This window comes from Lingula anatina, chromosome 1, assembly GCF_051362555.1.
Source record: "Lingula anatina isolate TDL-2025a chromosome 1, LinAna3.0, whole genome shotgun sequence".
NCBI classification, from domain to species: Eukaryota; Metazoa; Brachiopoda; class Lingulata; order Lingulida; family Lingulidae; genus Lingula; species Lingula anatina.
The window spans coordinates 46,409,920-46,423,126 of record NC_141767.1 but is presented as its reverse complement, the minus strand read 5'-3'; the positions used below and the strand labels follow the sequence as shown (position 1 = coordinate 46,423,126).

Here is a 13,207-nt window from a genome sequence, read left to right as displayed (position 1 = left end):
ATCTGTGAAAATCAGCAAGCAGCTAAAATTTGCAGCATATTAAATAGCTTTGGCATCAATATGTTTTGAGGTTAAAGAAAAGGACATATTATTGAAAGAGATATAAAAATTATCATAAAACAGGGAATGATTATATCATCTAAGTATGGATTAACACAGGCCATGCTTTTTAGGCAAAGAGCACTTTGATAAATGCACATAATTAGAATTTAAAATTAAATGAAACAAATGGAAACAATTTCTTCAAATGATTTTACACAAGCCAGCTAAAATGACAAATGTACAGACAACCTAAATAAGGTTTAATATTAAGAAAAAACAGTAGATTGACTAGCTGCACCTACAGCTAAACCCAGTCTAAAGTTGCCGGAACAGATATATCCATCTGGAAGCTTTGGCACAAGGGTTTTGTAATAGTTACACCTGATAAACAATGGCAAAATTATCAGAAATAAGTACAAAGTTATGGGGGAGGGGGGGGGGGGGAGGAGGATAACGAAAAAAAAAAAAAAGAAAATATGTTTAGACTTATCTGATCAAAACCAATTTCAAACTTGACCTGTACCTTTGACCCACAAGTCAAACCACCCACAGCTATGTCTAGTGATAAAAGATGACAATGCTTAATACTTAATACAATACCTAAATCATGCAATAAAACGGATTTAAAAATCATTTTGTCAAAACACATTCGTATACATAGGATTTATAAACAAAAATTCTGCCAAGGTCACTCATCTTTTGCCTATAAAAATTAAGACATGAAAGCTGATTAAAATTCTTCATCAAGATTATAACTACTGGGAAATGTAAACAATGGTTTCTACTGTGATGAGGCCTTCAATCAAATTAAGCATGCAGGATAAAAATCACGAAATTCATTGGCACAGGAAAGCTTATAAAATATGTATTGTATGAATAAATAAAAGCCCCTTTATTCAACTCATAGAGAATATGGCGTAATAAATTAGTTTCTTAAATGCAACAATTCAAAAATCAGAATATGAAAATATAGAATCAATCACGATAAAACATGGGTTAGTGCAGAACAATACTAAGGGAAGACTGCATTGAAAGATGTTTCTATTTGCATTGGTGGCAAGCAGCAGGCATGCAATTAATGTCAGGATGAAGCCTTACAATACCAAGGATATACACAGCCATCCACCTACAGTTTGTACCTGAGACTGTTGTGATTGTGGTTGTTGAGCAACCTGTTGTGATTGCTGCTGAGGTTGCAGCTGTTGTTGTTGTTGTGTTGTCAGTGTGGCAGCTTGACTGAATTGGCTATTTTGCCCCAACAAGGGCTACATCAAAATAAAAGAAATAAAATTATGTAATCTACATAAGAATGTGGAATAGACTTTGTCATCTGTAAGCATATCAACTGATTCAGAGGTTATAACTGACACCAACACTGGAAGTCTAATCTTGTCTCTTTGACATTTCTTTGTCAATCTTTTTGTTTAACTCTGGATCTTTTAAACCAAATGACATAGCCACAGCCACAACTAATAAATAATAATTTAAAAATTCTAAACTATAAATAAAAATAACTGCTACAGTTTTAAAAAACACCATTTAAACAATTTTCATAAAAACTTACAATAATACTACTTATTTCATGCAGCTAGTTCCATAAAGAAAATCTACCCCCCTGCTATTACTAAAATTTAGGTATACTCTTTAAGTACTATCACATACATGTAAAATCTGAATCAACAAAAGGGCACAGCCCAGCCATTCTAGTAAACTTTTTCAAAAAGCATAATGAAATCATGTGAAGAGCTTGTTACTAACTTGAAATAGATTGTTTTATATGTTTGTGTATCATCCTTTTCATGTGTAGTGTAATCTGTGCAAGAGGGTTGTATTTCCTATCAAGCTACACTCATTGTATTGACTGATACTATAACAATTAAATCACTAAAAGGGCATTATACAACAAACTAAAGCAAACCATTACAAGCTTAACCAGTTATCTATATATTATTGTTGCTTAATTTCATAGAAAGACCCTAGGAGTTAAAAACTTGGAGGGTAGCTTCTACTTACCTGTTGTGGTGTTTGCATTCCAGGTTGGGATTGTGGAGGCTGCTGCACACCACCAGCCATTTGATTCATCATCTAAAATATATAAGACAGCAAAACATTGTTGTGGTAATGACTTCAATCTTTTCTTATACAGCATGACCATGCCTAACCCTTAGCAACTTATACCATTAAACAAAAAATTCACATGACATGGTAATTCTAAAATAGTAACTCTCACTGTTACAGCATTTTATAAACACATACGCATTATATACTTTTCTCACCTCTGTTACAAGTTTTTCTCTAAAACACTTGACAAACAAACAATAAAAGTAGTCCCTACCCCTCTTTGCTGTAACTGCTGCTGCATCTTCATTTGCTGCATTGTCTTGTGTTTGGTGACAGCAATCTTGATGCCATTGATGAAACTGTTCTGGTCATTGGGAATCAGTCCCACAAACTTCTTCATCTTTGTACTGTACAATAGGAGCACCACACGAACATCCACTTGAGACATAGTGGGGAAGTGAATATAGCCAGCCTGAAGGACATTATGGACATTATGGTTATATTGTGAAGTCCAAAACTTCTTTTGATGCAATTATTAATTCCAATACTTGAAACTTAATATAGGTTTTGATACTTTATCATCATTGGTAATAGTAGTAAAAAAGCATAACCAAGCCAACTTATTAGCAAAGATACATAAATGAATCTATACAATTTAGCGCAGCTGTCCATCATGTACATCTATCTTTGTAGACATAGAGCAAGTACTAATGAAATTAATAGGATCATATTTGTTCATTTCTAAAGATACAAACTGAATATACTTTACACCTAATAAATAAATAATAAGCATAATATCAAAATAGCATGTTGTCCACTCACAAAGCCTTGAGAAAGTATTTTGTACAAGCTTTTGATTGCCTCTTTGTCTGTGTTTGCAAACTGGAATGAAACTGTTCTGGAATTTCTGAACAAAGACTGGAGGGACTGAAGAATAGCTTGGGGTATCAGCTGCATTTGGAGCTTGTTGGGCCATATTGAAGCATTGCTGGAAAAATAAATCAAAAATATATAAATATCTACAGCAAGAAGATGGTTGGATATCATTAAATATTACATCTTAAAATCTAAATTGATGCAAAATTTTCATCTTTCAGATGCTTAACTTGAACAATTCATTTCAGACTAAGATCAAATGCAATCTGTACTTTTACAAAACACCTATTGAAATCATTAAATCTGTACCGAAATCATAAACTTTCAAATATATTTTAGGAACACCTAATCTATATCACATTTGCTTAAACCTAAAAGGAACAGAATGATCAGTTACTGAAAAAAATCAAAATTAAACTCACACTTCTTGCTCCCCTTGAGTGATATAAACTTTACAAGGTAGAGATCTTATAATCTTAGCACCAGGATCTGTAGTATTTCCAGTTTTAGTCTTCTCCTGCCACTCCAAAGCACCAGTCCACAGATCTTTGGCTCCAGCTCTTGAAGCAGGGTTATCAAGAAGGCCTCCCCCTGGGCCCGCCATTAACATATCCAGGGGCTGATTTGCCATTTGCCCCATAGGTACACCAGGCTGGACATTACTCTGCATGGGCATCCGAGACTGGGGTGGACCTGGGTTTCTTAGACCACTCTGCATGTTAGGATTCTGATACATCCCCCCTTGTGTCATCATGTCACTCTGAGATGGCCCCATATTGTTCTGCGCTGGCATCATGTTGTTTTGAGATTGTGCCATCATGTTCTGTTGTGAGACCATCACGTTTTGTGGACCTCCTGGCTGTTGTGGTTGTTGTTGCTGTTGCTGTGATGTCATCATACCTCCTTGGGTTGACATCATACCTGGTTGAGATATTTGTGAGTTGCCCATGTTCATCTGTGAACTCATTAAATTTGGTTGAGAAGAGGGCATTATGTTGGACTGTGATGAAGTCATCATCATGTTGCTAGCTTGAGATGACATCAAATTAGATTGTGATGTCATCATATGCTGCTGCTGCTGTGGTGTCATCATATTTGGCTGTGATGTCATCATGCCAGACTGTCCACCACCAACCATCATGCCTCCTTGCTGGGGTGGTGCCTTCATCCCACCACCTTGAAAATTCTGATGGGAGGCCTGTGAGCTCATCACTGTCCCCATTCCCGTGGCACTGGTTAGAGATGTGGTGGGCTGGGACTGGGTGGGCAGCTGGCTCTGGTAAGATGCCATGGGTAAGGGTTGGGAGACAGGGGGCATGTGTAGGCCTGGCTGCTGAGAGAGGGGAGGACCTGGCCCAGGCTGCATGCCTTGTTGTTGTTGCTGCTGCTGCTGCAGTTGCTGTGTAAACTGGGATGAAGGGCGTACTACAAAATAAGTAAGAATTTTGTGTAGCACTGGCTATATTGGATTTAGGATATTGAAAAATTGTATTGGAATAAAAATGATGGAAATTATGAAAATAACAAACAGCTAAATGCAGTAGAAACTTTGGTGCAATCACACCTTTTCAGATCTTTAGAACAGATAAGTTTTATTTTCTAGCTGCTTATACTGATATCATGTAGCAAATATTCTGATACAACAATTTTAGAGAGCATTAAAGAAAATCATTGACAGTATGAAATGTTTGACTAAATTAATTTTTTTCATAATATCCAAATATCACTTAAAATGCCAAAACTCACTATTTCCAGGCTTAGTTTGTTCCAATATCATCTTTGTCACTTCCTTAGCATTTTGACCCTTCAAAGTTGTGGTCAACTGAAACATAGAAAAGTACCCTCAATAATTTGAAAGAATGGACATAAAAAACAATTCTGAGGCCCCTTTTAAAAACCTTAGACCTGTTCAACACTGATAAAACCTGGTGGTAACATTCAACAAAGGCCCACTCTCCAATTCTTCAGAGCTGTAAATACCTTTAACTTATGCACCTAACAAATAATATTCTTAAAGCAAAAACAAGAATGATGCAACAATATAAAACAATTTTCAACATGCTAATTCAATGCTTTTGAGACATGTCAAGTGCTGTGCCCTGTCAGTTTCAGGCCTACCTGCTGTGCCTGTGTTGAAGCAAGTACATTTGGTGGGGGATGCCTTTGAAGCCCCATTCCACTGGCGGCAGATGTAGGTTGAGAAGCTGGCGGTGCAATAGATGTGGGGTGTTGCTGTAGCATTGTTCCTGGTCCTGATGATATATGAGGTGGGCCCGGAGCAGAAGACGTTTCTAGAAAAAGTAATAAATTAATGGATGACCTTTCTTTCCTACTGCCATGATAAACAGTGCAGTACACATGGATATTTTCTAGCAAAAGTACTAATAACTACAGAAAGCAGAATGAAATACTATTGTAAATTAGTAACCAACTAATATAGCATACATAAACATTTCTGAGCTCACGCTTGATTTTTTTTACCAAAATAAACTACAAATAAAAACAGCCAAATCAACAAAATTTCAAATAATTAATAGAATTTAATCAATTTCATTCCCTTTGTCTTAAACTATTTCTCACCAATACCAAAGTACATGCAAGTGTGAGCTCAGCAGTGGCAGATAGAAGTTAAGTATCTGAAAAAGTATTTAGACACAAAGGAACAGCATGACAACCTAAAACCCACCACAGGCTGGATGAATGTCCTTGGCAATAGAAAAAATGAATGAACCACTTACGTGTCTGTGAGATGGGTGATCTGATCTGTGACATAAGCGGTGGCTGTGAAGTGACAGGCCCTGTGGGTCGAGTAGTTGGTTGTGGAGCAGAAGATTGTGAAACAGAAGCTTCTGCAAGGTTAACACTTAGTTAAAAATACTCACAGACACACATTTATAGTAAGACAAACAGAAAACAAAGGTAACAGTTTCAGATATGTATATGTAGGATTCTCTTGAAAATGATACTTTTGGTGGCTTTGAGGTCACTGAATGTCTTATGACAAATGTAACTCACATTTGTGTTGCTGCATGAAAAGTTTGGTCACTTTAGCTGTAAAAGTTATCAAACTGTGGTGGATCGAAGTAAATAGTTTGAAATTTGTGTCCAAAAGATGTTTATATGCAACATAACTTTATCTCATTTTTTTCATACTATATCTGAAACAGTTACAAGTAGCAAAGTAAAATATTTTCCTGCAGATAAAATTAAGCTACTGATTAGAAGCTACTATCTCGTCAACATCTATGTCCTACAAGGCTTGCATACAGCTGCCCACAGCACACAGCAGTAGCAAATGCAGAGTAAAATGTATTGAGATATATGTACTTTTTCAAATAAGTATTCAATAACTGTGACCTGCATGCATTAAGAACATACACAAACAAGGATACTGAAGTAACATATATCTTTCAAAGTCAGCTCCCAGTATTTCAAATACCCCAGGGCCAGAAAGTTCAACAAACAAACAAAAACATAATAATAACAATAATATCCCCACAAACCAAGTCATGCTAGAGTAATGGGTGACTATTCTATTGTACATGTGACCACTTCTTTGCCCAGGGAGGAATCTTTCTTTCAATTTTTTAAAAATCGCTTAAATTCTTCCATCATAACCACTTATAAAATCAGTATTTCCTTTGAAGTAACACTTTTTTTAAATTAACCAAGTAGAATAAAGGTAAACACAAAGAGCTTTGAAGAACTTTCACCATACACTCCAAATCATAAATTTGTGATGTTTTTTTTTAAAGACCTCCTCCCCTCCCCTCCTTGAGCAATGTGTGGACCCCATGTACCACCCACCTTGTGGCTGTTGTGCAGAAACACTAGCAGGGACTGGTATTCGGAATCCAGAATCACCTAGAGACTTATAGAGAGTCTGACTACCTGACACAGTGGCAGCAGTAGGAGCAGAGGCCAGAACTGAAGAAGCTTGGGAAGAAAGAGAGAAGAGGAGGAATAACACAGAACTATGACAATAAAATGAAAAGGTTCATCAGCTTGGCCTATGTCCTATATAGTGAGAAGTTCCCTACACACAAACAGTTAAATAATGGCATTGAAAAGAGAATACCAGCATTAATCCCCCACCCCACCCCCACACACACACTAATGGCAGAAAGTGAAGTCAACTTTTATGATGCAATGATACCACATCAAAAACCTGTCGATAGGAAGGTATGCTAATCACATGATTATGGTTTTGCTTTTTGTGCTCCATTAGCGTCCTGGCTGTTTCCACTTAGTGTGGACAGTATTATACATGTGAAACTGAATGAAACCTACATATAAATTACATTTTAGGAAAAAGCTATTGGTGGATAACTTATCAGCTTTCGTTTGTGCCGGCACCTCAGTGAGTAGGCTGACTTATTTCTGACTCCATTTCCTCCAAATCCAAGGAAATGTTGTTTGACTTTACATTACAAGATTATCCCCATTACAAGAAGTCTACAACAGGGCCCTAACTATAAAATCATCTTCCTAGAAGTCGGTCATTCCAATACCAGTCTGAGGAATGTCATCAACCAATATTGGATACACTCTCACCATAATTAATATTATCACTGCTTATGTTTAGGGAACTTCTTGTTGCAAATGAAAGAATAGACAGAACAGCTTGCATATCTGAGATGAGACATTTGTTTTTGACAGGGTGCATGCTTATAATGCATTTTCTTTTTTTCTGTTTTGGTCAAAATACACAGTACTGTATAATGCAAATATTTTTTTTTAATTTTGCTTAATCTTGGTCAAAAAGAATGATGAATTTGAGATAAAAAACTGATCATTTATTATGCATCTTAATGATGAAAAGAGTGATAAAAAAAAGCTCAACCCTTGGAAAACATTTATGTCTTCTCAAATCTACTACCAGGTAAAGAATAACAAGTAACAAAAAATTCTTATATCCTGCTAGTTGACAGTTTTAGTTATAATGACTGAATCACAGACTAATTTAAAATAAAAATTGCAATATTTACTGTGTCTGGGATAAAATGTTCTTTTTTTTTTTTGGGGCTAACATCTATTTAACAGGACAAGGGCAGCACTCAGTAAAATAACACCTAATATATTCAAAGAGAAATAAGATAAGGAAGGGAGATTCGAGACCAATTCATTTGCACACTAAACAGGATACATTTTCTTACTTAACATCTTCAGAGACTACAAACACATCATATAAAGTCATCACACAAAAATTGAAGTTAAAACAATAAGACAGAAAAAAAATTCTTCTTACCACTGCCAGCTGCTGGGCTACCAACTTTGGCGGGGAGTTTTTGAATCGACTTGTCTTGTATTTTATCTCCACCCGGGCTTGGTGGGCGCTCTAAACATTAATTCACTTATAATTATGACTAATTGCATCAAATATATCTATCATAAGTTTCAAAATGCCCATATATGCACCTGAAGGCACAGTATATAGCACTTACGTGTAAAAATATAATTTGACAAGCTCTTTGTTGTCAACAACAATATTCATTGACAAGCACTTATTAACCACCTCTCAAATAGTTCTAAACTCGTAAATACCTTGTAAACACAAGCTCATTTACCTTGATAATATATGTAAAGACCAGTCTTTTATGCTTAAATGAGGTCAAGTTGACAACTTCTGTTAAAATGGATAACGGAGCAGGCATATATTACTCAAATAGAATAACAAATGCCTTTAGAATAAAAGCAAAAGTTTTCAAGAAAGAAAACTGAAAGGTTTCAGATAACAGAGCACAATGTACTATCTCAACAACTTCATAACACGTAAGTTCTATGTACCTCTATATCTTTTGGAAGTGTTACAATAAAAAAAAAACTTTCTGGATTATATATTTATTTTGTAAAATTTAGAAAGTATTACAAGGACAGTGTCACACAAATTTTACCTTGTAAAGAATATCCCCTCAATAAAACTAGATGTCTTGGATCAATTGTGTAGTCCTTAGGTGGACTGTGATCATGATTTGCCTATAGAAGAATTACAAGTAGACAAATAATGATATAATACATGACTATTAATGTAAGTCTAAAATGATATTGTATCTGTGCAAAAAATAATGTACTGCACATGCTGTCTCTGGCTTAGTTTCTCTTTTTATGGTTCATGTTTGGATTTAATGCCAAGATGTCTTGTTTTAACATTATGTCATTTAAGAAAACCTGAAAAATGAAAAAAAAAAGGAAATAATGACATTGAGACAGATCACATCCAAGATATATTAACAAACGAAACATACATTTAACTGTAAATAAACATATTCTCTTACCTTGTCATATAATCTGCATAATGATGGGATTTTTCTTGGTGAGATAACTGATAAGTTAATCCCTCTCTGAATAGAAGAAAATGAATCAAACACAGCTGAGTGAGTCTGATCTGTGTCAGTCCAAGTACAATTGCATTATCATAAAAGCCTTTAACAAAAAAAGAACCCATCATCAAATTCACTCTTTGCTCTAAATTGCCAATTTATCTTCTAAACTACACTTCAAGAAAAGACTTAACAGTAATAGATTGCTATGTTCCATTACTTAACAGAGTCGTGGGAATAAGTAACACCAACATGTGAGAAATATAACATTTACATCTTACTTTGCTTTGACAAGAAATTTGCAAGCAATATAGTTTCTGTATATTACAGTTCCCGTCTTACATTGAGCTCACAATTACTTTGACTATCCTTATCAAATCAGACCCTCTGTTTCATAAAATTTTCTCGGAGAAAGGATCTTATCCTACCTGTCCCATCATATGTGCTAAGTCTTCGGCATTGTAACCAGAATATTTGATACTTTCTTGGCTGGGAATCTGATATGGTGGCGAGTTACATACCAATATGCAATACTTGTTGGTCTGAGTACTGTTGTAAAGAAAAAAGCAAACAAAAAAAATACTTGTTACTTTGTGCCCAACTTTGGCTTTTAGATTAATATTTTAATATTCAAATATTTTTACACATTTAGCAGGGTTAGGGTTACATCAAAAATCACTTACACAAGCCACAAAGAAATGTATTAAAACCATTCAATATTATCACTGCAGATTGTCACCATGACTTGGTGTCAACTCAATCTCAGTTCATCTGAAGAAGACCTTGTGATTAGGCCAAAATCTTGTGACCTCTGTTTCAAACATAAGATCCAACAGTAGAATAAATTTTAGTTCCATTTCATCTTAGCTAAAAGAATGGATGAATCAAAAGATTTTCTTTGATATTGAATACATGTACCACAAACCTACGTGCCAAATTCTGGGTCCACACACTTACTTCTGATCACGAACTTTGTTGTAATCGTCAAATATCTGCAAAGCAGTGCTTAAACCCTCTGCCACAAAGCTTCTTTCTTCACCTCCTCCTCCTACAAACCTAAAACAAAGCAAACAAATAGACAGTATTTACTGATACTACGACAATTGCATGGCACAAATATTTCAAACAAGAAGACTAACAAAATTTACTCAATTCAGAGTCAATTTGTTGACTTCATGATACCTGATCAATACCTTGTTCTCACTGTATGCACACTTTAGATCATATTAGAAAAGTTCATCTTTTTTCTTACCCACACACTTTCCTCAACTAAATGAGTCTGCTTATAATTCACAAGTATCCCTGAAAACAAATGCTTTACATCACCACGGATTTCAAACTTAAACCACATGTTAAACAGCAAACATTCTCATTTCATGCATGTACTTACTGTACACCATCAATCCATGAGAGCAGCTCACTGGTGCTGGTGGTGGGAGCTCGGCACCTGGCTGCTGGGTCTGGGCCACAGTCTGCCGCACCAAACATTACCAGGCTGTACAGGGTACAGTTGTACTGGAGACACAGAATTAAACTGCATTAACCAAGTATATATGAACTATTTTTTTTTTTTTTTTGTCAAGGTAAAACATCTAAGACAAGAAAAAATATATACTGTAAAATGCTGTAATGGGGAAAAATTGACTAGATAAACGCTGAATGTATTATATTCCATGGGTCCACTAGCTAAGACCCAATGAACAAGAGTTGTTGGATTCTAGCTCTGGTGAAAAACATCCATATGTATGAAGAATATACCCAGTCTCTCAGCCTGAAGTAAACCACTGACTACATTTACATTCAATTTTTATTTTCAGGTCATGTCACTCTTAATGGGCTTTTATCATTCTTAATGTGAAAATGAATACCAACCATACACTTTGATGCAACATTATGTATTACTATTGCATAATTTGCAGCACTGATTTGAATCTAATAAATGAAAACATATTTAAGTACAACTGCCTTTTATAGCAAACAAGGAATTATAATTATTGACAATATCTAAGTACACTCACATCAAAGCCATAATCAATTTCTGAAGGTGGGCCACCATCAAAGTGTCTGAAATTAAAAACACAAATAAGTTTCATTAATCCACTTTAAGCATAATGGGCATAATTGATCTTTTCTCCCATTGTGGAAGAGAAAAATATTGCAGGCTTTACCTGTACTATACATAAAAAAAATCTTATTTTCAAAAGACTTATTTTCAATTGCCTTCTCTTATTTCCCAAAAATTAAGTCAAGTATTTCAACAACAAACTCGATGCTCAGATTACATGTAATTTAGATCACACTCAATTACGGACAGTTTCACTGCTTCTTGCACATCCGTTGTTTGTCTTTTATAAATACCAATAATGAGAAGAAGGAAGAACATCTAAATTGAAATAATCATACAATACAATACAACACAAATTGCTGAATCCCTATGACATATCATTACATGTGTGCTAAGCTCATTATTCTTTGATTGTGAATAACATACTATAGGCTTTTCCTTTACTAAATACTAGTGTCAGTATTCTTTACAACAGTGATATCAACCCAAAGTTGATTTGAATAAGTAAAGATGACTTTTTAATTCAATGACTAGCAGGCAACTGACAATAACCAGTCATGTTGGGAAGGTTGTCTTTTGTCTTGCGTTTTTTGTCTTATTTTTCCCTTTTCAACAACATATCTATCATGTAATACAGTTTTGTCAAACTATAGAATACAGAAAATTGATTTTGTCAATTAGTAAGCAATTACCATGACCTTTTATCAATATCAAAACCACTGTAATGAGCAAGACTTGATTGTGAGGCCATATAACAGTAATGTTTCTTTCTCATTTGAACAGTTTAATTTTTTTTTACAACCAAGTTGATAAACATGAAGCCTTAGCTGCAAATGAGATGATTAACCTGACAAAACAACTTCCAAGTAATCTTTGAACAAACAGGTGTCTGTACAACTTATTTTTTTTTATTTCATACACTTAGAACACAACACCAGGAAAAACCAATATTCATTGTGTTTGAGTCTAGGCCTTCACAAAATATTTGCACATATTTGGCAAGGAGTCATTAACTCCATTAATGAAGATTATGTTTCCATCAGCATTATCAAGTCTGTGTTTTTGTGGACAAGATCAATTATTTAACATTTCTTTAATCCTAAATAATAGGGTAAGTAGTTTAAGTTATCTAAGGAATTAATAATCTTGTGGTTAATGAGATAGTGAAACATGATGCACAAACCATCTATTGTGTGGCTCAGATTCATTCAAAAATAATATCACAAAAGAAATAATACATTTCACTTAACAAAGTGAATATAAGTCAAGGATCAATTCCTCCAATATATGAAAACACGTTTTTTAATGTTTAATAAAATGTAAATAAAATTTTAATAAAACTTAAAAGCTTGCACTTTTTGTTTATTTCACTATTTACCACCATTAAGTCTGGAGAGCATTTGTAACACATGCTGCAGAAACACTTACTCGAGAGTGGGCAGAACGTACGATTTCAGGAGATCATCGAAGTAGGCTCCAAGGTTGGCTGTAGCTTCAACTACCAAAACCACATCAGAGACAGGATCCTGGCCCGAAAACCCGGCAACCATTGTCACAAAACTTACTCTGGTTACTGTGTCGTTCTTTCAGTGTTTACAAATTACAGCTTGCAAGAGGAGCAATATGTTCACGTTGACGGTGATCTACAGATTTTAATTCAGTCAGTCTTTGAGAACTAACACCGTGTTTGGAAACGGCATTCTGTGTGGTAATCATTAACCCTGCATTATTTGCCGACAAATGCTTTAAGGAAACGCCGGGATTTGTTCGCGGACAGGCACCTGAGGCTTGGTTATCTTGTTTTACAGCTGCGGAAGTTCCACTTTACTCTTATCCTTCCACT

At 35.1% G+C, this 13,207-nt stretch overlaps 1 protein-coding gene across 9 annotated transcripts in view; it reads right to left on the bottom strand.

Annotated features, from left to right (window-relative positions):
• The window catches only part of LOC106153262 (mediator of RNA polymerase II transcription subunit 25), a 20,936-nt gene extending 7,729 nt beyond the window's left edge, over positions 1-13,207 (bottom strand). For 2 of the 9 annotated variants that reach the window (XM_013527119.2, XM_013527123.2), the window contains exons 1-17: positions 12,793-13,206; positions 11,318-11,363; positions 10,690-10,814; positions 10,257-10,355; positions 9,728-9,848; positions 9,255-9,320; positions 8,874-8,955; positions 8,228-8,317; positions 6,787-6,915; positions 5,718-5,828; positions 5,098-5,270; positions 4,726-4,801; positions 3,402-4,404; positions 2,926-3,091; positions 2,378-2,575; positions 2,056-2,127; positions 1,182-1,307 (exon numbers count right to left, since the gene is read on the bottom strand). In XM_013527119.2, the coding sequence (XP_013382573.2) occupies positions 1,182-1,307; positions 2,056-2,127; positions 2,378-2,575; positions 2,926-3,091; positions 3,402-4,404; positions 4,726-4,801; positions 5,098-5,270; positions 5,718-5,828; positions 6,787-6,915; positions 8,228-8,317; positions 8,874-8,955; positions 9,255-9,320; positions 9,728-9,848; positions 10,257-10,355; positions 10,690-10,814; positions 11,318-11,363; positions 12,793-12,914 (2,805 nt within the window). In that variant the 5' untranslated portion in view covers positions 12,915-13,206. Of the gene's footprint in view, positions 1-1,181; positions 1,308-2,055; positions 2,128-2,377; positions 2,576-2,925; positions 3,092-3,401; positions 4,405-4,725; positions 4,802-5,097; positions 5,271-5,717; positions 5,829-6,786; positions 6,916-8,227; positions 8,318-8,873; positions 8,956-9,254; positions 9,321-9,727; positions 9,849-10,256; positions 10,356-10,689; positions 10,815-11,317; positions 11,364-12,792 lie in introns of all 9 variants that reach the window. The other 7 variants (XM_013527121.2, XM_013527126.2, XM_013527120.2 and 4 more) reach the window with 6 other exon arrangements.